The 22,327-nt window shown below is 45.5% G+C and overlaps 1 protein-coding gene across 2 annotated transcripts in view; it reads left to right on the top strand.

The window, feature by feature from the left end:
• Nucleotides 1-259: 259 nt before the first annotated feature.
• LOC108438113 (CD209 antigen-like protein C) overlaps nucleotides 260-22,327 on the top strand; it is a 42,192-nt gene continuing 20,124 nt past the window's right edge. Inside the window, exons 1-5 of one of the 2 annotated variants that reach the window (XM_017715690.2) lie at nucleotides 260-489; nucleotides 12,833-13,219; nucleotides 13,623-13,747; nucleotides 13,844-13,950; nucleotides 14,053-16,108. In XM_017715690.2, coding sequence (XP_017571179.1) covers nucleotides 318-489; nucleotides 12,833-13,219; nucleotides 13,623-13,747; nucleotides 13,844-13,950; nucleotides 14,053-14,203 — 942 coding nt within the window. In that variant the 5' untranslated portion in view covers nucleotides 260-317 and the 3' untranslated portion in view covers nucleotides 14,204-16,108. Of the gene's footprint in view, nucleotides 490-12,832; nucleotides 13,220-13,622; nucleotides 13,748-13,843; nucleotides 13,951-14,052; nucleotides 16,109-22,327 lie in introns of those variants that run through there. The other variant, XM_037532899.1, reaches the window with a different exon arrangement.

Raw genomic sequence — 22,327 nt, 5'->3', positions numbered from 1 at the left:
TAATGAATATGTTCAGAATTATAGCTATGAAGCTGAATCTACAGTTGATTCTGAATGTGGTAATATATGAACATCAAGTCTTGTAATAGTAAAGTGAAGGCATTAAGGGCCTCATGTACAAAAGATCAACATCATGTAAAAACAATATGAGGTCTGCACTCTGCTCTTCTCACACTTTGACCAGAAGAAGCTACTGAAGCTGCGTCATTTCCTGAACTGACAGCAGACGAGCAATAATAATAGGAAAGTGCATATGAAGTGCAAATAGTGGTGTCTTCAGACAGAGACACAGTAATTTAGCCGTTTACAGATTAGAGATGTCTCAGAATATTTACGATGATGTGATCAGCGTTGAAGAGCTGAAAAGAGGACAGCGAGTCGAGGTGGAGGTGGTTATTTATGAGAGTGCAGACACTGTTAGACGCCATGACCCCAACACGGACATGGAGGCCCCCAACAGCAAGAGGAAAGCAGAAATTCACAACACAGGTACCGGAAAGTTTTGCCATTTTTTGCTGCGTTATGAAGTCAGCTGGAGTAAAATCAGCTGTTAGGTACATTGTAAGACTCGAGAAGACACTGGAGAGCTCACTGATCACTCATGATGAAATCACACCCCATGAAATATTCACTGAATGTGTAATGATGCTACTGTTACCTCTAGTCACTGTAAGTCAGTAGTAGGGAACACCTACATTCTGCAGCAGTTGTGATTAGATTAACAGCCCGTCTCAAAGTTTCAAACGCATGCTTTTCTGAATTGATTCAAAGAGCACTGATTAAGACTGTGAGTGTGTATATATGCAAGATCAGGCCAGTCTAGTATTCACACTGTACAGTTATGCATTTCTAAATAAGTACACATTCTCTAAAGAGACCACACTTTTGCAGATTTGTCACACAAAATGTTTCATAACTTTTACACAGGTCATATTTCATGCAGAGGGGAATCCTTAGGGCAGGAGTGCTCAATCTGCATTCTGGAGATTTACTAATTTAACACACCCGTTCAGTGTGCCATGTCATGAAGGCCTTCAGGGGTATCTGATCATTAGAAGTGTGCTGGATCTGATCTCACCAGGGTGGTAGGTCTCCAAGACTTCTCCAAGACAAGAAACTGCTAAACTGCTGGGATTTTCATGCACAACCATCTCTAGGGTTTACAGAGAACGGTCCGAAAAAGAGGAAATATCCAGTGAGCGAAAATGCCTTGTTGATGTGAGAGGTCAGAGGAGAATAGGCAGACTGGTTCGAGATGATAGTGTGGTGGAAATCGTGACAAAAAATTAATTTGTGATTGACAGGTTTATTAAAAAGCCAACATGACAAAAAATGGATTCTCTCTCCCTTTCCTATATCTTTCCTAGCTGTGTGTTGTGCTTCTTATACCCTTCTGTCATTCCCCCGCCCTTACGTTCCTTTCATGGCAGTAAGCATTAGTCAGCATTATTCTCAATTGTACACCATTCTCTTACATGTTTATCTTATACGACCTGTTTACAGCGAGCAGCCAAGGAAAACATCCAGATTCGACCCATAGCCTTGTGGCTAGGCGCCACTGCCTTGCCGCCATCTTCACACTCTGCTTCTGTTCTCATAGCGAGGTCACTTCCACTTATCTCCTGAGACACAAAACAATCCCGCTACCTCTCGGCCACTGTGACATTTAGAATCATCCTTAAGCATAAAAGCTCAAAAGTCATATTTCAACACTATTAAATACATTTCCACGACAATTCCCCCCTTTGATTCTAAATCAACCTCTAAACTCTACTTTCCCTCATTAAATAATTGTTGCAAGTTCAAAGAATCAGAAGAAGGGTGATTTTCATCATCCACAAAGTCCATCTGTAACATGTGATATTGAGCAGTAAAGGAGCGGGCAACCATGGCAGAAATGCAATTAGAGATGCAGGGAGCAATACATATCACAAGAAGTAGCACACATATAAATGGTATTAACATAGTAACAATCCAGTGTCCCCATGGGCCCATCAGAGAGGTCAGCCTCTCTGAGTGTGGGCGTCTGTGCGCCCGTGCGCATTCTTCCCTTGTGTGCGCCCTCGGGCTCGTGTGCAGCCGTGCATGTTCCTCCCGTGTGTGCACCCTCCCGCACATGTGCACGTTCGTCCCATGTATATCCCATATACCACCCGGTCCTGGGTGGGCTTTCCATTTGCCCCCACCTCAGAGGGTGTATGGATGTGGATGATTGTGTGTCTATGTCCTTATCTCTTTCTGTATGGGCGGGTGAACGTGTACATTTAGGGGGGTGGGGGGGTGTATATATGGATGTGTGTGTGTGTACATATTGGGGTGACGTGTATGTATAAATGTGTGTGTATGTATGTATGTATGTATGTATGTATGTAGGAGTGTGTATATGTGTGGGGCGTGTGTGCGTAGGTGTATATATAGGGGTGGATAAATATATGGGGGTGAAGGTGTGTGGGTGTATATATGGGCGAGGATGCATATATGAGGTTGAGTGTGTGTGAGGACAGCTGGTTCTGGGTCGGGGGATTGTTGTCCCCGGTCCTCTCCCGGCTGCTCCCCTGTGGTTGCTACTTCCCCCCCGGATGGGGGCGCCTTGGGGTTTCAGGGCCTGGCCTGGTGCTCCGGCGTGGCGGTTGGCCCGCTCCCCTGGGTGGTTGGGTTCCGGGGCGGCTCAGGGCCCCTCGGCGGGGATGGGGCCCTGCTGGGTGTTGGGTGGCTCTCGGGCGTATGAGGCGCTGGGTCTTTGCTGCTGGCCCGTGATAGGGGGGGGCATCCTGGGGGCGGCTCTGGTTCCTCTGGTTCCCCTGGACCTGCGCTCCGTGGCTGGGGGGGTGCTGTCCGGAGTCCCCCTCTCCCTTCCGCTGGGGTGGGCATGCAGGGGTCACTGGGAGGTGCGGCCCTGGGTCTCCACTGCTCCTGGGGGGGCCGTGGCGGGCGGGATTCCCTGGTCTTTCTCAGCCTTCCTCTGGCCTCTGGGGGGATGTTGTCGCAGCTTTCTGCCCTTGCTATTAAGTGCATCTTGTGACAAATTTATACTGTACTGCACTCACAAACACACACACACACACTCACATACACATACATCACAGTCATTTGTGTAGTATTTCCAAGTGCTGTATGTCTCAGGTACACTTTATTCTCTTCTTTCAGGAGCAGCAGTTGGTGAACCATCGCCGTATCATTTGTGCTGTGTTCTTTCTGCCCTTTTGTTATTTCCCTATAATCTATAGTGCTCATTTTGGAAAAGTAAATTTGTTTGGCACAGTAATGCAGTCGGACCATAATTCTGATTGCAAATCTGCCAGACAAGACAGGCAAAAAAAAAAAAAAAAGGTCAGCTAAACCAGGAGTCATCTGCAATCAGTGGAAGCTGAATGCTAGCTCGCATGTGAGCAATGAGATCAGACATATTTCTATAATAATCTGGGAGTGAGAAACAACATGAAGTGTTCAATACCTTACAGACCCCTCCTTCCTTAGCCAGTAAGAGGTCAAGAGCCATTCTGTTCTGCAACATGGCTTGTCTAATTGCAGCCATCTCAGTATTCACTAAGGTGAGAGCTTTCTCTGTTTCATTGGCCAAGACTAGTATCTGCCATGCCAGGCCATTTATCTTGTTCAAGGCTGCTGCTGTGCCTCCACCTAAGAACACAGACCACCCCACAGCTGTCCCTGGGGAGATCCAGGTGTCAGCTAGGGTGTATCCATTGTAAATTGAGGCACCTCGCCTAGTCCTAACGGACTATGGAGCACGGCTAAATTGGGAACTACTATGGTGGGAGTACAGCACCCTCTCCAGTTATACTGCGATGCAATTGGGAACCCAGTGTAGGCCGATTGACCACAGACCCAGCTTACCGGACCCGAGGTTTAGGTGTACATGAGTAGGGTGCAGTTAGTAGACTGGAAATAATGGGTGATGTTACCAGTAGAGACAGAACAATTAGTATTTTCTAGATTTAGGACAGTAAAATTGACCCGGCACTGGGTGTGACCTAAGATGGGGCCATCTGGGACACCTACTGAACACAAGCACATGGCAGCATTATAATTGGGTATTACAGAAAAAGATATGTTTTGAAACTGAGGTGAATACCTGGGACCATTCATTTCACAATCATTGGGTCTATGTGCGATAGCTTGGGTGATATTAGTGGTCCATACAGGCATTCATTCAACATGAACCCCACCCCTGTGTTCAGTCCACAGTCTGACATGTTCTGGATCAGTGGAGCAGCCGTAGCATTGTCTAGTGGTGTGGGAACCCATGGGACGGCAAACTTGTGGCATACTAAACAATGTCGGGGTGCACAGCATTAGCTGCCACAACAGACATCATGCAGGCTCTGTTACCTCCACACTGTTTCTCAGTGGTCTCCCAGGCTCCTGCCAGGGAGACGAGGCAAAGCAACAGTGTGATGTACATGTTGAAGTCGTTTCCTCAGGTGTCATTGGAGCCCTCTTACAGTGAGTGTGATGTACCCACGTTCCTCGTCCTTCCACCTTGACTGCAGTGTGGGTGACCAGAAGCACTTGGTGAGGTCCCCTCCACTTGGGCTGGTTCCACCTCTGCCTCCTCAGGTCCCGGATCAGCACCCAATCACCCGGCTTGTAGTCGTGGAAGGGCTGGTCAGCTGCTTGAGGTAGTACTGCTTTCACCTGCTTAGACACAGACAGAAGTAGATCGTGAGAGAGTGGTCAAGCAACTAGTTATCGAGTGGGGGTGGACCTATTCCCAAGTTGGGAGGCCTGCCAAACACTATCTCAAATGCACTTAGGCTGTTCTCATTTGTGGTCTGATCCTACTCTGCCAAAGGACCAGAAAGAGACATTTGACCCAATTAAGGCCTGTTTGTTGTGTCATTTTTTGAAGACCATTTTTGATGGTCCCATTAGCCCTCTCTACTGCCCCGGCGCTGACGGGGTGGTAGCTGCAATGTTTTCTCATATCTATTCCTAGATACTTGGTCAGGCTATTCAAGCCTGTGTATACAAAGGGTTTACCATTATCACTTGAAACATGTTGTGGCAGACCCCATCTGGGAATTATTTCCTTGAGGAATGCTTTGGCCACTGCTTCGCCATCCTGGGTACCTGTAGGAAAAGCGTCAACCCATTTGCTGAACATGCATAAACAGACCAGGAGGAACCTTTTCCCTTCTGCTGGAGTTAATTCAACAAAATCAATTTGCCAATGTTGTAACGGTTCTGTCGCTGGGGGGTGACCCACAGACTGTTGTGACAGAGGCTGTGTGTGTTTTGTGCACATACTAAGCATGCTGAACAAAAATTTTGGGTGAGTGTGGAGAGTCCAGGTGCATACCAGTGTCTTGCTATCATGTCCATTATTTGCTCATGTGACTCCTCCCATGAGCAATAGCAATTAACCCTTTCATGTATGCTTTAGGGAGACATGGTCTGTTTGTAGCATTGTGTACCCATACCTTATTTTGTTTAACACACCCTGATTTGGACCATTGAGCCCGCTCTGCTGGAGTAGCAGAGGACTGGATGTCTTGCAGTGTAGGTTTCTCTTGGTCTGTTACAGGAAGCTGTGTGGCGGCGGATCTGTGCAGGCAGTATGTTTTGCCACATGGTCTGCGAAAGCATTTCCCTTATTGACAGGGTCATCTGCTGAAGTGTGTGCTGCACATTTGACTACTGCAATGTGTGATGGTAGCAATAAGGCAGAAAGTAATTCATTAATGAATTTGTGATGTTTTATTTTAGTGCCAGAGCTTGTCAGAAAATTCCTTTGTTTCCACATGTAACCGAAGTCCGTCCAGACCATGAGCATTTTGCCTTCTGCAAGTTCACAGGCTTTAGTTAACGCAATAAGCTCTGCAGCTTGTGCTGAATATGAGCTAGGAAGGCTCTGTGTGTGCAAAATATCCGTAGCAGAGACCACAGCATATGCAACCTGATTTATTCCCATTTCATCTTTGCTGGCTGAACCATCAACAAATAGTTCTAACTCTGCGTTCGGCAGTGGCTCGTCTTTGAGATCTATTCTGGGTGTGCAAGCATGTAACAGCAGTAGCTGGCAATCATGTGGCTCTCCATCTTCTGGAGTAGGCAGAAGTGAGGCTGGATTTAGAGCGGTGCAACGGCGCACCGTAATATTGGGCAGGTCCAGCAAAGCTGTATGGTAACGCAACCATCTTTGTGCCGAGAGGTGTGCAACCCTTGGTCTTGCAAGATGTTATGCACTGAGTGTGGAACCTTGAGTGTGAGGGGGGCATACGCACCTAAGTCTCTAGAGGCTACTAGAGCCTTTTCTGCTGCTGCCACTGCTCTAAGGCAAACTGGCAGGCCCTGAGCTACAGGGTCCAATTTGCAGGAGAAATACGCCTCTGGGCGTAACTTATCCCCATGTTTTTGTGTGAGGACTGACGTCATATAGATGCCTTTCGCATCCACCATTTGTACAAAGGGTTTTGTTGGATCAGGTATACCCAAAGCAGGCATGTTTTGCAAAGCTATCTTGAGCTGTGTGAAAGCTTCCTCAGCCTGCTCAGTCCACTGCAGGCGTGTGGTATTCGTGCTTTTTGTTGGGATGATTTCCCTCAGGGGCCCCTCTTTCTCAGCATAAGATGGAATGAAAGTGCGACAATATGAGCACATACCAAGGAAAGACAACAGTTGTTTCTTAGTCATTGGTTTGGCAGATCGCCTGTATTCTGTCTGCTGCCATTCGCTTTTGGCCTGCAGTGATATTGTGGCCCAGAAAGGTGACCTCTGGCTTGCAATATTGCAATTTGTTTTTGCTGGCTTTGTGCCCATTGTTGGCTAGATGCTGCAGCAACTGCTGGGTGGCCTGTTTGCAGAGCTCCCGTGAGGGGGCGCTCAGGAGCAAATCATCCACATACTGAAACAGCACCACCTCTTTGGGTACTGTTAGTGAAGCCAGGCTATCTTTCAAGGCCGCATTATAGATGGTAGGTGATTCGCAATACCCCTGACAAAGACGTGTAAATGTGTATGCCTTGCCTTCAAATGCAAACCAGAATCTGCTGTCAGGGTGCACTGGCACACTGAAAAATGCATTGGCCAGGTCCACTACTGTGTAGTGGGTGTGGTCAGTGGGTATTTGGGACAAAATGGTGTGGGGGTTTGGAACCTCTGGGGCTCTGGCTTGGACTGCTGCATTTACTGCTTGCAGATTTTGAACAAACCTCCACTCATCCCGGCCGGGTTTCTTTACTGGGAAGATTGGTGTTCTTACTGGTGAGTCTGGACAAGGAACTATTACCCCTGTCTGGAGCAGTGCTTGAAATACAGGCTTAATGCTCTCAATTGCCTCAGGCTTCAAAGGATACTGGGCCTGCCTAGGTCTGTATGCTGATTTGGGAGTGATCACAACTGGTTCACAGTCTTTAATTAGTCCCACATCATATTTACTGGACACCCACAGTTGAGGAGGAAGTGAGGCCAGTTCTAGTTCCTCCTCCTCTGTGAGCGTGGCAGCCTGCACCAATGGAGGGGGGCCAACTAGCTCCACAGTGCGTTCTCAATCTGCATTGTAAAAGGCACTTCCACGTTTTTCGTGGAGGCGCTGTACTGTACATTAGGGTGCTCTGTGTCAATCCAATCGTTAACCTTGGCCACTCTCAAAGCCCATGGTCCAATGTCTCGCCATGAGAGGGTGTGTTTAAATCTGGCTAGGGAGATGTGTGGGTACGAATTACCTACTGTGAACAGTTCGCTCTGAGCTTTTGTCAGTGAAACTTGGGCGGCCGCCATTTTGTCGCTCCGTATGAGTGCTGTGTTGGCAAGGGATTCTGTCATTGGTTTAAAAAACTGTTTCTCATAATCATGGTCTGGGCCTCGACTGATGTGTGAGGTGCAATGCACATCTTGAGTTTTCCATTGCAAAGATCCTAAAACTGTTTGTTGGGCTTTTGACAGAAAATGTTTAACAGTTTCCCCTTGTTCATCACCACAGCGCCACATGTAAGCGTATCCAGGGACACCTGATGCTAATTGAACCATGCATGGTTGTTCTAGAAAATCTATGGCTAGTCCCTCTGGTGAGCTAATCAAAGTGCATCCCAATTTACACATTAGATCCCTAGCTAACAGATTTACCGGGCAAACTAAAGATATTAAGAAACAATGCAAAAAACATTTTGCCAATTAGAGAGCACTGGAGAGGCACAGACACTTTCTCTCTAATTACTTCTCCCCCCACACCTATTAATGCTTGAGATTTTCCCTGCTGTGTGTCACAATGAAGGTCATTCGTTCTAATCACCGAATGCCCTGCCCCACTATCTACCAAAAATTCAGAATCCTTCCCTTGTACCGTTAACGTTATTTTTGGCATGCTTAAAGGGCATGTTGTCAGCTGCTGCACTAAAGTGAAAAATAGGGAGAAGAAGATAGCACTTCCCTTTTTGGTGTGTCAGTGGATCACGCCTCGCCATCCTGCCCCTCCGCCGCCCGTCACTTCTCTTGAGTGGGCTGTCCTGGACAGTCTCTGGCGAAATGTCCAAGTTGGCCACAGTTATAGCACCGTCATCATTCGCTCTTTGAGCAGGTGCTTCCAGCCCGCTGTAATCTGTGTGCACTCTTGTCAAGCGGACTAGATAATCTTGGACAGTCTCTCCATCTTCCTGTTTACATGCTACTATCTTCCACGTGTTCACATGCAGAGGGAAAGCAGCCTCTAGGCGAGTTCTCAAACCCCTTATCATATTCCGATAGGCAGCGTTGGGGTCTGGCTGGTCAGCTGGTGGCTGATAACTGGGGGCTGCCAGGCGAATGTCTCCATCTGGCCAGTTCCGGTTAATCTTGCAGTAACCGGACCCCAGCTTCTTGAACAAGATGCGTTTTATCTCATTTGCAGTTGGGCGACAAGACATAACAAAGTCCTCAAATTCCTCTCCAAACTTTCGTCCTCATACTTGTCGAGGGTCAGATAAACCAGAGGCAGCTTCCATTATATCCTTTTCAGTCCAGTATCGGTGGACTAACAACGGGCCTTCAGGTCCTGCAACTTCCACCATTGGAAAACATCCACTCGGAGCCTCAACTGCTGTAAGAACATTCCCATGGTGATGTCGGCCTCCCGGGGAGGTGGGCATACCAGTGAATGTCTCACTCCCCTCTATGTTGTTCTCATTACGGCTCCTGGTGTGTGCAGCCACGGGTGACCACACGGGAGGAGGCTGCTGCTGTCCAGGCCCGGTTGGGGATGGGCTGGTCTGCGGAGCCGCTGATGCGCTCTGTTGGATCTCATCCAGGCCTGCCCTCGCTGGTGCGTATGGGCTAGGCGTTGCAGGTGGTGGCGGTGGTGGATGGTATAGCGGAGGAGGTGGTTGGAGCATCTCCGGTGGTGGTGGTGGGAGCTCTTCTTCTGGTTCTGGTGCTGCTGGTTCTCCCGGTCGGGGTTGTCTCGGTGGGGCGGCATCGAGGTCAGGATCAAGCGTGACTGAGACACACTGAGACACAGGGTTAGTTCCCCTCCCTCTCTTTCTGCCTCCTTTTTTTGCTGAGGGAGAGTTCATTTGCTGGAAATCCGAAATATTTGATCCAAAGGGGAACATGCATTACACTTTCAGTAACATAATCCTGGCTCATTTGCTAAAAAGAGCTGCAGTATGGACTTTAGGGTTAAACTTTAACTCCTTAACTAATTGGGAATTAAATTAATTAAACTAAATTAAAACAATTAAACTAACAGCTAATTGGGATCCCATTTTGTTCTCTCACTTGATTTGGCGACTCAGAGAAATTTGGCCCCAACAACCAAGTCTCACCTCCCTTTAGCCCTACTTACTACTCAATCAGCACCCTGTACTTTTGATATTACTTATGCACTCCTCCCCACGGTCCGGACCTATTGCTCTAAAGATACGTCTATCAATAGAGGCCTCGCTCTGACCAGGCTAGTCTTCTCTTCCTGCCCCGACTGCCACGCAATGTGTTACACCGTCATGCAACTAAACTTTGTCCAGGGCGGAGTGCTTTATGCGAGTTGGAGGGGTATAAAATTCAACAACATTCAAATAATCTTAAACTTGTCACTCACCACCTATTCGTTCGTTGATGAGGCTTGGACTGCGTGCAGAGGGATGATTAGTCACACCCGCCCCCACGGTACTTCTCCCTTATTCTGTTGGATTTTCCCCTGCTGTTGGGTCCAGTTTCAGCCAGAGAGCGTCCTCGGTGGGTGTTTCACTTCTCCTCCCTTCGCCGCAGTCCGCTGCTCATCCTGTTCGTGACGCCAAATTGTGGTGGAAATCGTAACAAAAAATGAATTTGAGCCTCTGAGTCTTTATCAAAGTGAGTAACAGGTTTATTAAAAAGCCAACATGACAAAAAATGGATTCTCTCTCCCTTTCCTATATCTTTCCTAGCTGTGTGTTGTGCTTCTTATACCCTTCTGTCATTCCCCCGCCCTTACGTTCCTTTAATGGCAGTAAGCATTAGTCAGCATTATTCTCAATTGTACACCATTCTCTTACATGTTTATCTTATACGACCTGTTTACAGCGAGCAGCCAAGGAAAACATCCAGATTCGACCCGTAGCCTTGTGGCTAGGTGCCACTGCCTTGCCGCCTCTATCTTCACACTCTGCTTCTGTTCTCATAGCGAGGTCACTTCCACTTATCTCCTGAGACACAAAACAATCCCGCTACCTCTCGGCCACTGTGACATTTAGAATCATCCTTAAGCATAAAAGCTCAAAAGTCATATTTCAACACTATTAAATACATTTCCACGACAATAGAAAGGCAACAGTAACTCAAATAACCAACCAAAATCTCTGAGGAACGTTAATTTGTCAGAAGGAACTGCTAACATTAAAATTCGCCTTCGGCTTGTGCCTGAAACCAAATCACCGCCATGATGTTATTCTGTGATAACACACTTCCTCTCATGTTCTATTGCTTAAATAGCTACTAATGGTTAAGACTTCTAGAGCTGAAGAGAAGTCCTATCATGTTACAATGACTATTTGTATAATTACAGTACAGAGTGACAAAAGAATCAGCCAATCGCATTTTGATTTCCATTAGGCAGGAACAATTTTGAGTGGAAAAAAAGCTTCACACTAGGTTTTCTGAAAGTCAGATACGTCAATGACTGTAAATATGAGCAGCAGCCTAATCAGCGAGTTGTAAAAAATACAACCCCAAATCCAAAAAAAGTGATTTAAATTTAAATTTAAAACAGTACAAATAGATGTTTATATGTTACCTTATGAACTTATTTCAATGGCAAATGCAGTTTTTTGCAGATTGGTGAACCTCTGAGAACCTTCTGAGAGACTCTGCCGCTCACCTTCATATGGATCTATGAGATTTGAAAATCATTGAATTCAGTTTTAATTTTTATTAATTGATTTTTCCATCCAGTGACCTCCTCCTTTGTCTTTGGTAACAACCCGGCGGAATTACGTTAGCAGTGTTGACTGAATGAGATTTAACTTGCTAACATTGCTTTATCGCTAAATTAAGAAATGCATTATCCCTACAGGAGCGGAAAAGCTAGTTCATGCATTTATTACTTCAAGGCTAGATTACTGTAATGCCCTGCTGTCAGGATGTCCCAGCAAAAGCCTTAACAAGCTTCAGCTAGTCCAGAACGCTGCAGCCAGCGTCCTCACAAGAACCAGAAAGTTCGATCATATTAGCCCAGTTTTATCAAACCTGCACTGGTTACCAGTTAAATTTCGCATTGATTATAAAATTCTATTACTGAGATATAAAGCGCTAAACGGGCTCGCTCCTCAGTACCTGAGTGAGCTTCTCTCCCACTATGAACCATCACGCCTACTTAGATCACAAGGTGCTGGCTTACTACTGGTTCCTAGAATTAATAAAGCTACATTAGGGGGGAGAGCTTTCTCATACAAAGCCCCCCCAGCTCTGGAATAATCTTCCTGTTAATGTTCGGGAATCAGACACAGCCTCAATCTTTAAGTCTAGGCTAAAAACTTACTTGTGTAGTCAAGCCTTTGGTAATTAGTCTTCCCTGTCAGGTCTAGACCTGCTGGAGTCTCTGCTGCTCTGTTTTACTGTAATCTGTGGTCAGCCACTCTTTACAGAACTGTGTTTTTCTTTCCTTTCTCTGCCGAGTTGATCAGCTGCCCATCCTGTGCGTCTGATGCTGTTGCCTCTTCTGCCTTGATTGGTGCCACTGCTCACCAGCCTTCTGTACCGGTTTGACCACCACTGAGCTTCTTGCTTTACAGCGCTGTGCAGTCCTCACCCTCAGATCTTTTCTTTCCCCACGTTGTACTGTAAAACTTCATACTATGAATGTTTGCTATCCGGTGTCGACCTTAGGAGGATGGGTTCCTCTCAAGGTTTCGTCCTCTCTTAGGGAGTTTTTCTTTGCCACCGTCGCCCCTGGTGACGCTCATGGGGGCTCGGACCCGGATTTTGTTTTCTTTTCTCTTCTCTCTGTAATACTGATTGTTTTGTAAAGCTGCTTTGTGACAACACCTGTTGTAAAAAGTGCTATATAAATAAATTTTGCTTGCTTGCTTGCTTGAGTGATTTAACACGTCTATACTATTTTGCTCTTGGGGTAAAAGGTTAAAGTGATGAAAACATGAAATGACTGAAATATCCCATCCTTAAAACAACAGTATAGCACGATATAATATGCAAGTATCCAATCAATGTCGTCAGTGTAGTGTACTGATTCACTACATACAGAAGTGCCCTGCTGGTCTAAGCTGGTTTGTGCTGGTTCAGTGCTGGTCTGGTGTTTGTTTAGCTGTTATCTGTGGTCTGAGTCTACTTGCAATGCTGAAATGGTTCAAATGTAAATACCCCCATAATCTAAAGCACACGTGTTTCTATGTTCATCTCCCTCTAGGTGGAGACATAGCACAGAGTAAATGCAGCAGACTGCCTGCAGTGTGTCTGGGGCTGCTGTGTGTTCTCTTGCTGACTGCCATCACAGTGCTGTGGATCAAGTTCAACAACCTGACTATTGAGAGAGACCAGATACAGACCAGCTACACCAGCCTGACTAGAGAGAGAGACCAGTTACAGACCAGCTACACCAGCGTGACTACAGAGAGAGACCAGTTACAGACCAGTTACTCAAACCTGACTATAGAGAGAGACCAGTTACAGTCCAGTTACTCAAACCTGACTATAGAGAAAAAACAGTTACAGATCAAAAACACCAACCTGACTATAGAGAGAAACCAGTTAGAGAAGGAAAGAGATGGATTCTGTGAAATGCTTTCGAAACTGGGTAAGTGAATATCTGTGGACTTCAAAGACCACAGTTTTAGAATCTCTACAAGTGGCATAAAAGTGTCTAATTTTAATTTAGGCTTGAATCCGTATCAAAATTTGTTACTTTTTATTGTTTTTATGTTTATTTGAATTATGAATACGACTTTATTCTAATGTATATTGTGATAAAATCACTGCTGAGGAAAATTTTAAAATTTGCCTAAAACCTTCGTGCAGTACTGTATATCTCCACTAACAGCGCTGTTTAGCTGTTTTAGAAGGAGGAAGACTGAATGATAAAGCTGTTATGGAAAAGTAGAGAATGAATCATCTGTGAAAGATCATGAATGAATCAGAAGTTTAGCACAAATGCAAATGTGTTCACTATTATGTTCATGTAATGTTTATGCTCTAAAAAGGGTGGATCTACTTCAGCTCCAGCCTTTACTACATCTCTACTGAGAAGAAGAGCTGGAGTGAGAGCAGACAGGACTGCAGAGAGAAAGGAGCAGACCTGCTGATCATAAACAGCAGAAAGCAACAGGTGAGAGAGAGAGAGAGAGAGAGAGAGAGAGAGAGAGAGAGAGAGAGTGAGTGAGAATAAATCATTGTTCATTATTCTTTGCTACAACATTCACAGGAGTTCATCAGTGAAGCATTTGGCAGCTCTGAAGCTTGGATTGGTCTGAGGGATGTTGACACAGAGGGGGTCTGGAAATGGATGGACAAATCAACACTGACCACTAAGTAAGAGACCATTGAAGTGAACTCAGTTCATGATGCTGTATTCACTCTCTAAGAAGGTCTAGAGGTGTAAAAGTGAAGACAATCTAATTCTCTGTGTTTCAGGTTCTGGTGGACAGGGGAACCCAATGATTATGGAAATGAGGACTGTGCTATAACTGGCTATAAACGTGCTGTATCTGAACATTTATCAACCTGGGCGGATTATTCCTGTGATCATCTTGTAGTTGGAATCTGTGAGAAAAAAAAGAACTAAGAGTGAATGACACTTTTTTTCATTCTTGAAATAATGGAAGAATAGAATACTTGCAATTCATCAACACACTTACTGATCAGTTTCAACTACTAAACCATTATAAAGATTAGGATATGTGCATGTTTTTTGTTCATAGATTAAAAAGACGTTAGATAGAATACTATGAATTCCTGTGCTGAATTTTGTTACTAATTTTGCCACCTTAGCAAGCACACTGAGCTTGATTGTATGGGTGGGGCTACAAACAGTGCAGACCATTAATTGGTCAAACACAGTGTTAGACATGGCTATTGTCATAACCAGTTTAGACAGTAACAGTCCAAGTAATACAGCAGCTACCAAACACATTGAGCAGCTTCAGATGTACATCATTCTCTATCTTTGCCATCACTTGCAGTCAAAGCTGCATTACTGAGAAAGTGTCAGACTGACAGCAACTCAGCTCAGCCTATTATTTACTCTTCCTGATGAAGACAGAGCACTATTACAACAATACAAATTGCTGTGGAATAAAAACTAGAGCTGTATGGATGACCTCTACTTACAGATTGCATATTTATACATTTAAAAAATTAAACCGTGTAACTTTTTGGTCATGTCAGCAATGCTAGATGACAAAGTACTTGACCACTCAAAGACATAAAAAACAACACTATGTATTTCATTGGTTAAACTCACCTGCTCAGCTGAAAACACCTCTGTCCTCCTTTTCTAGCTGAAAAACATGACACCATTGTTCACTCTGGTTCTTTGCCAACGCTGGTCTCTTAGTTTTCTTTTTTTGTGATTTGCGTTTGTTGTATGTGACCTATTGCTCCTTGCTGGAGACTCCCCATCGTTTCTGCTTGTAAAGAGTAGTGATGAGCCTCCATGATCATTTTTCCATTCAATACTCAGCAACACACAGCTCACCTGTCAGGTACTGCATTGTACTTCATTGAATGATCCATGGGAAAGTGACTACCATAGCCTTAACAGCTTTAACCAATGAGTCTATATCAAGGGTGCACATCTGGGCTGCTGTACAGCACAGTTTGGCACAGTACAGCGCAGTACAGCACAGTTTGGTGCACATCTGGGCTGGTGTACAGCACCGTTTGGAGGTTTCCCTGCTTAACCACACCCACTAAACCATGCAATTAATAGACCGGTGTAATCAGGTGTGCTTGAGCAGATTAAGCACCAAATAGTATTGGACACTGGCCTTACAGGACTGGAGTCGTGCAGATCAGTTACAGTGATATGATTACAGAGAGAGATCAGGTACAAATCAGTTATAATGATACAATTACAGATAGAGACCAGTTACAGACTAGATATAATGGCATTATCATAGAGAGAGAAACCAATTATAGACCAGTTACAATGACATGATCATAGAGAGAGAAAAGTAATGGACCTGTTAATGATACATGTTTCTGATTGATTGTGAAATTCTATTGTGGTTAGATGCCTTCCGCCCAATGACCGCTGGGATAGGCTCCAGCATACCCCCGTGGATGGAGAGAGAAGTGGCTTAGAAACTGTGTGTGTGTGTGTGTGTGTGTGTGTGTTTGTGTGTGTGTGATCTGGTTAGATGCAAATTGCATTTCATTGGCTCTTTACCTGTACTCTGCACAATTACAATAAAGTTAAATCTAAGCTAATCTTATGTAATCTGATTCTCTCTATAGCTGCTGTTGACAGATTCTCAGTTCTGCATTTATTTTGTCTCAACAAAACAATGCATTTATTACTGCATAGCACCATCTGCTGGTTAGAAACACTCTGGCTTCTGTCACAGATGCTTCCTCTGTATGAGCTGAATGTCAGTGAGTTATTTCCGTATCTGTGAATCTCATCAGATTGGTCCCTGTTGCCCTCAGCATGCCCATGTCAGCTTGTCTGGACCTAAATTACTATAAAGCTGCTTTGTGACGATAACCAGGCTTCCATGCACATATTTCAATGCATATGTTGACATATTAATTTCTAAATAATGTATCTCTATTTTTGTTGTTTTCATGTTTTGACATAATTTGAATTACACTGCATGAAAATTTCATCATCAATAGAAATAGTACAAAATTACTGGGAATAAGTAATTTCTCTATTCATTTCAATAAAGGCTGCAGGCACCAGCTGCATATTGATGAAATTTGATATTTGGACTGCATTTTTGGACTGCAAGTGTATTGTGTCAAAGTTTGGTGGAGGAGGGATAATGCTGTTGGGTTGTTTTACAAGGGTCTCTCTACTAAATCTCTACTAAAACACAAGAAATCTGAGAAACACCTGAACTACAGGAGGCTTGGGCAAAAGTCTCCTTCGTCTTCCATCTGATCTAACTGTTGTCTAAGAGAAGCTACAGAGATATTAAGATCTTACTACAGCCTGGCTGCAATATGTTTGGGGCTGCTGTGTGCTGATCATTACGGTGATGTCATTCAACTTTACTGCAGAGAGACACCAGTTACTGACCATAGAGATGACTTATAGACCAGTTACAACTACTTGTTTACTAGCTAAAAGAGCCTGACTACAGTGAGAGAAAGTGTAATAGCAGAGAGGGACAAAATCATGACAATATGGCATTCTGCTATTAAAGGGAACTAATAATAAGCTGTCAGTGTCATCACTGTGCATCTGTACCATCACTATGAGTTCATATTTTTGAATAAAAAAGAAGTATTTTGGACTTGGTAGTGCAACTGGAACTCTACCATATGACATACACTGAAATGGGCACTTTTTATTACATAAAGGTGGGAAAACATAATTGTAAGACAGATCTGAAATTACAGTTCCAGTCAGTTCAGTTCCAGCCTTTACGTCATCTAGACTGATTAGAAGACCTGGGCCAGTTAGACAGGCCTGAAAAGAAAGAAGAGCAGACCAGGTGATCATAAACAGCAGAGAAGAATAGGCAAATAAAATGATGTTCAGAAAAAATATACAGTACAAACATATACAAACACAGTATACATACATGAAATGAATACAGATAGACCAAATTAAATGCTATTACATACTGGAGTTTGATCTGTTCTGTTGAACTATTCTGTTGAAACACTTACTATAAATAAACTACTGCTATGTTGCAACTTTAAATTTATATTTATTACATAATTACATTTCTTGTTTTTGCACCTGCACAAATATACTACATGTCCAAAAGTATGTGGACACATGACCATCACCGGAGCTCGTCAGACATCTCATTCCAAAACCATGGAATTAATATGCCGTTGCTTCCATTTCACATCCATAAAGTGCCCCATGCGTAAAGTCACTGAACTGTTAATTACGACTCTACTGCCAATATTTGTCCATGGTGATTGCATGGCTAGGATTTTGTACACCTGTCAGTGAAACACCCGGTGCTCAAGAAACAAAAAACAATCACAGTGAAGTAAAACTGCTGAGAGCAGTTCTAAAGCAGGTTAGTCTTTTTTTCACTACATCAAAATGAAACAGCAGTCAATTTTTGTTTTTTATAAACAACTTGGCACAGCAGGATTGGATCTGGGCAAGATGAGCCCTGAGAAGTACTTAACATATTGCTGAATTCATCTATAAGAGGGGCAAAAATCGTGTTTTACAATAGCAGCACGAAGGCATTATGGCCTATAACTACAAAACATTTTACACAATTACAGCACTTTCAGAGGACAGAAACAGCAGGTAAAAGAGAACATGAGGTCTGAACTCTGCTCGTTTCACACTTTGAACAGAAAAGGCTACTGGAACTTCATTTCCTGAACTGACAGTAGTCTAGCAATAATAATATTAATGCGCATGTGATGTGCAGATGATTTTCAATAGTAGTGTTTTCAGACAGAGACAGTTATTCAGCCTTTTAGTGAGTCTTCTACAGATTAGAGATGTCTCAGAAAATGTATGATGTGATCAGATTTAAAGAGCTATGCATCATCTATGAGAATGTAGATGCTGTTAGATGCCATGACCCCAACACAGAGATGGAGTCCACCAACAGCAAGAGGAAAACAAAAAGTTCACAGATATTGGAAATCTTTGAAATTTTCTTTGCATAATGGTGTCAGCTGATTAATAAGAATTGAGAAGGCACTGTTGAGCTCATTGATCACTCATGACCCCCCTGATATTTTCACAGAGTGTGCACTGAGCTAGAGATGCTACTGTTGCCTCCAGTCAGTGTGAGTCACTAGGAGTAACACTACATTCTGCAGCAGTTGTGATTAGACTGACAGCCTGTGTCCAAGATTCACACCTGTGCTTTTCTGAGTTGATAAAAAGAGCACTCATTAAGACTGTGTGTATATATACATCAGCAGGCCAGTCTAGCACCCACACTCTTTAATTGTGAAAATAAGTACACATTCTCTAAAGAGACCACACGTTTGCACTTTTCTTAGACAGTATTTTTTGCACAGACCATATTTTATGCAAAGGGGAACCCTTAGGACAGGGGCGCTCAATCTTCACCCTGGAGATTTATCATCCTGCAGAGTTTAGCTCCAGTCGTGGGCTGGAGGTTAGGGATCCAGGCTTGTGACCGGAAGGTCGCCGGTTCGATCCCCAGAGCCGACAGCACATGACTGAGGTGTCCTTGAGCAAGACACCTAACCCCCAACTGCTCCCTGGGCGCTGCGGATTGGGCTGCCCACCGCTCTGGGCAAGTGTGCTCACTGCCCCCTAGTGTGTGTGTGCTCACTAGAGTATATGTGGTGTTTCACTTCACGGATGGGTTAAATGCAGAGGTGAAATTTCCCCGTTGTGGTACTAATAAGGGTCTCTTAATCTTAACCATGGAGATGTCGCAAAGCAGAGTGGTGCCAGCATTGTCGAACGTCACATCTTGCAGCCGCAGCCCAGAAGTGGATGAACGGCAAGCCTGCACGTCCGGGTCTGTGGCCTGCTCTGCTGCCATGCTGCCATAGTCCAGGCCGAGGTGGACCACCCCCACAACAGCACGGGAGAGGCAGTCTGCGACATAGTTGTGCTTCCCAGAAAGGTGCACAATGTCCGTCGTGAACTCCGAAATGTAGGTCAGCTGCCTCTGTTGCCTGCCAGACCATGGCTGAGTGACCTTGGACATGGCGAAAGTGAGAGGTTTGTGGTCCACAAAAACGGTGAACTGGCGTCCCTCCAGCAGGAAACGAAAGTGTCGGATGGCGAGGTACACACCAAGTAGCTCCCGGTCGAAGGTGCTATACTTCCGTTCACTGGGACGCAACTTGTCTCTGTCCGGGCTCCAGTCCACAGTGTGTTTAGGCTTGCCGCCTTTCAGAGCCTCGTACAAGGGTCGCATAGTTTGGGCCGCTCTGGGGAGAAAACGGTGGTAGAAATTAACCATGCCTAGGAACTCCTGTAAGGCTCTGACGGTGACTGGGCGTGGAAAAGTGGTGATGGCCTCCACTTTTGATGGAAGCGGAACGACCCCGTCCTGCGTGACTCTGTGCCCCAGAAAGTCTATGGTGGACTGGCCGAACTCGCACTTGGCTGGATTGATGATGAGCCCGTGCTCAGTGAGTCGCTCAAACAGAGTGCGAAGGTGCGAAAGGTGCTCTGAAGGTGATGAACTGGCCACCAGGATGTCGTCGAGGTACACGAATAAGAAAGGCAGATCCCGTAACACAGAGTCCATGAGCCGCTGGAAAGTTTAAGCCGCATTCTTGAGGCCGAAAGGGGTACACAGGAACTCAAATAAACCAAACAGCGTGATTACAGCCGTTTTTGGGACGTCTAGCGGGTGTATGGGCACTTGATGGTAACCTCTGATGAGGTCCACCTTTGAAAAAATGACCGCACCCGCTAGGTGCGCTGAAAAATTTTGGATGTGCGGCACTGGGTAGCGGTCAGGCGTAGTCGCATCGTTGAGGCGTCGGTAGTCCCCGCAAGGACGCCAGCCCCCCCCCGGCTTAGGGACGAGGTGGAGGGGTGAGGCCCAAGAACTGTTGGAGCGTCGAACAATCCCTAGGTGCTCCATGGCCTCGAACTCTGCCTTGGCCACGGCAAGCTTGTTCGGCTCGAGGCGTCGAGCGCGGGCGTACACAGACGGGCCAGTGGTGTCAGTGTGGTGTTCGACGCCATGTTTGGCTGTGGAAGACGAGAAAGTGGGCTGCGTGAGTGCTGGAAACTCAGCTAGCAGTCGCTGGAAACTGTCCGTGACAGAGAGCAGGCTGGAGAGGTGTACTGCGTCAGAGTTGCTGAGCACACATGCATAAGAACAAAAAGTGACGGCGTCGATCAAGCGGGGATTTTTAACGTCCACCAACAGACCGTATGCACACAAAAAATCCGACCCTGAAAGGGGAACAGCGACTTTGGCAGTCACAAAGTCCCAGCCAAAGCGTTGGCCCTCAAAATACAGTTCAACATGCCTTGTGCCGTACGTACGGATGGGGCTGCCATTGGCGGCTTCCATGGGGGGGCCGTGGGTGTCAGCTACCACGTCCACTTGTGAAGCAGGCAGTAGACTCCGCTGTGCCCCAGTGTCGCAGAGGAAGCGCCGGCCGGAGATGGAGTCACGGATGAAGAGTAGCCTGCCGGCATGGCCGACGCTCACGGCCACTAGTGAGCGCCGGCCTTGGCGTTTCCCACGGAGAGCGGCATCGCTTGGCCTTGGGGCCAAACCTAGCATGGTAGTAGCACACACCTGAAGACCGCTGCTGATGCGGGGCTGCTACTGCGATGAGCGTGTGATCATCCGGAACCTCAGATACAGCACCAGCAGGGAGAAGGGCAGCTGCGCAGGGCTGCAGACTAGCCAGGAAACACCTGTCAGCCTCAGCAGCCAGTTCTCTGCAATCAGTGCTGGCAGTGTTGGCCAACGCAGCTCTCACATGAGCAGGCAGTTGGCGCAGGAAAAGGTGGAGGAAAAGGAAACCTGGCTTGTTGTCACCAAGCAGATCGAGCATTCGGTCCATTAGCTCTGAGGGCTTGCTGTCACCGAGCCCCTGAAGAGAGAAAAGCCTACTGGCCCTCTCAGTGTCAGACAGTTCGAATGTTTTCAGTAAGTGGTCCTTCAAGGTGTCATATTTTCTTGTCAGAGGGGGACGTTTAAGTAGGCTCACCACTCTCGATGCCGTAGAATTTCCGAGGGCAGACACCACGTAGTAGTATTTAGTTTCGTCAGCGGTGATCTGACGCAAGGCGAACTGTGCCTCAGTTTGAGCGAACCAGGCTGAAGCAGACAATTCCCAGAATTCCGGGAGCTTGAGAGACACAGCGTTGGCGGTCATGGCGATCTGGAAACGTCCAGTAAACAAATGTTGGGGTCACCAGTGTGGAAGTTTGTCCTTTTGGCGGAAAAACGAGCCGAAAACTTCTAACATTAAGACTCGTTGAGTCACGTTTATTACTTGAAAAACGAAACTTAACCTTGCGCCACGCACGACAAAACGTGCGGCACTCTTAAAGGGATCGCAACTATAACGTGAATCATAGCAATAAAGATGATGAACCAACAACATAACACACAACAGAACACATATAAGAAAGTGAATTATGCCGTCAGTGCTAGGAGCACTACACCAGTTACAATGACATGATCATAGAGAGAGAAAAGTAATGGACCTGTTAATGATACATGTTTCTGATTGATTGTGAAATCCTATTCTGGTTAGATGCCTTCCGCCCAATGACCGCTGGGATAGGCTCCAGCATACCCCCGCGGACGGAGAGAGAAGTGGCTTAGAAAATGTGTGTTTGTGTGTGTGTGTGTTCTGGTTAGATGCATTTCATTGGCTCTTTACCTGTACTCTGCACAATTACAATAAAGTTAAATCTAAGCTAATCTTATGTAATCTGATTCTCTCTATAGCTGCTGTTGACAGATTTTCAGTTCTGCATTTATTTTGTCTCAACAAAACAATGCATTTATTACTGCATAGCACCATCTGCTGGTTAGAAACACTCTGGCTTCTGTCACAGATGCTTCCTCTGTATGAGCTGAATGTCAGTGAGTTATTTCCGTATCTGTGAATCTCATCAGATTGGTCCCTGTTGCCCTCAGCTTGCCCACTATGAGTCTGGACCTAAATTACTATAAAGCTACTTTGTGACGATTAACCAGGCTTCCATGCACATATTTCAGTGCATATGTTGACATATTAATTTCTAAAAATGTATCTCTATTTTTGTTGTTTTCATTTTTTGACA

This window comes from Pygocentrus nattereri, chromosome 22 (assembly GCF_015220715.1).
Source record: "Pygocentrus nattereri isolate fPygNat1 chromosome 22, fPygNat1.pri, whole genome shotgun sequence".
Lineage (NCBI taxonomy): Eukaryota > Metazoa > Chordata > Actinopteri > Characiformes > Serrasalmidae > Pygocentrus > Pygocentrus nattereri.
Note: the sequence above shows the minus strand (reverse complement) of the source record. Positions and strands in the feature narration are given on the sequence as shown.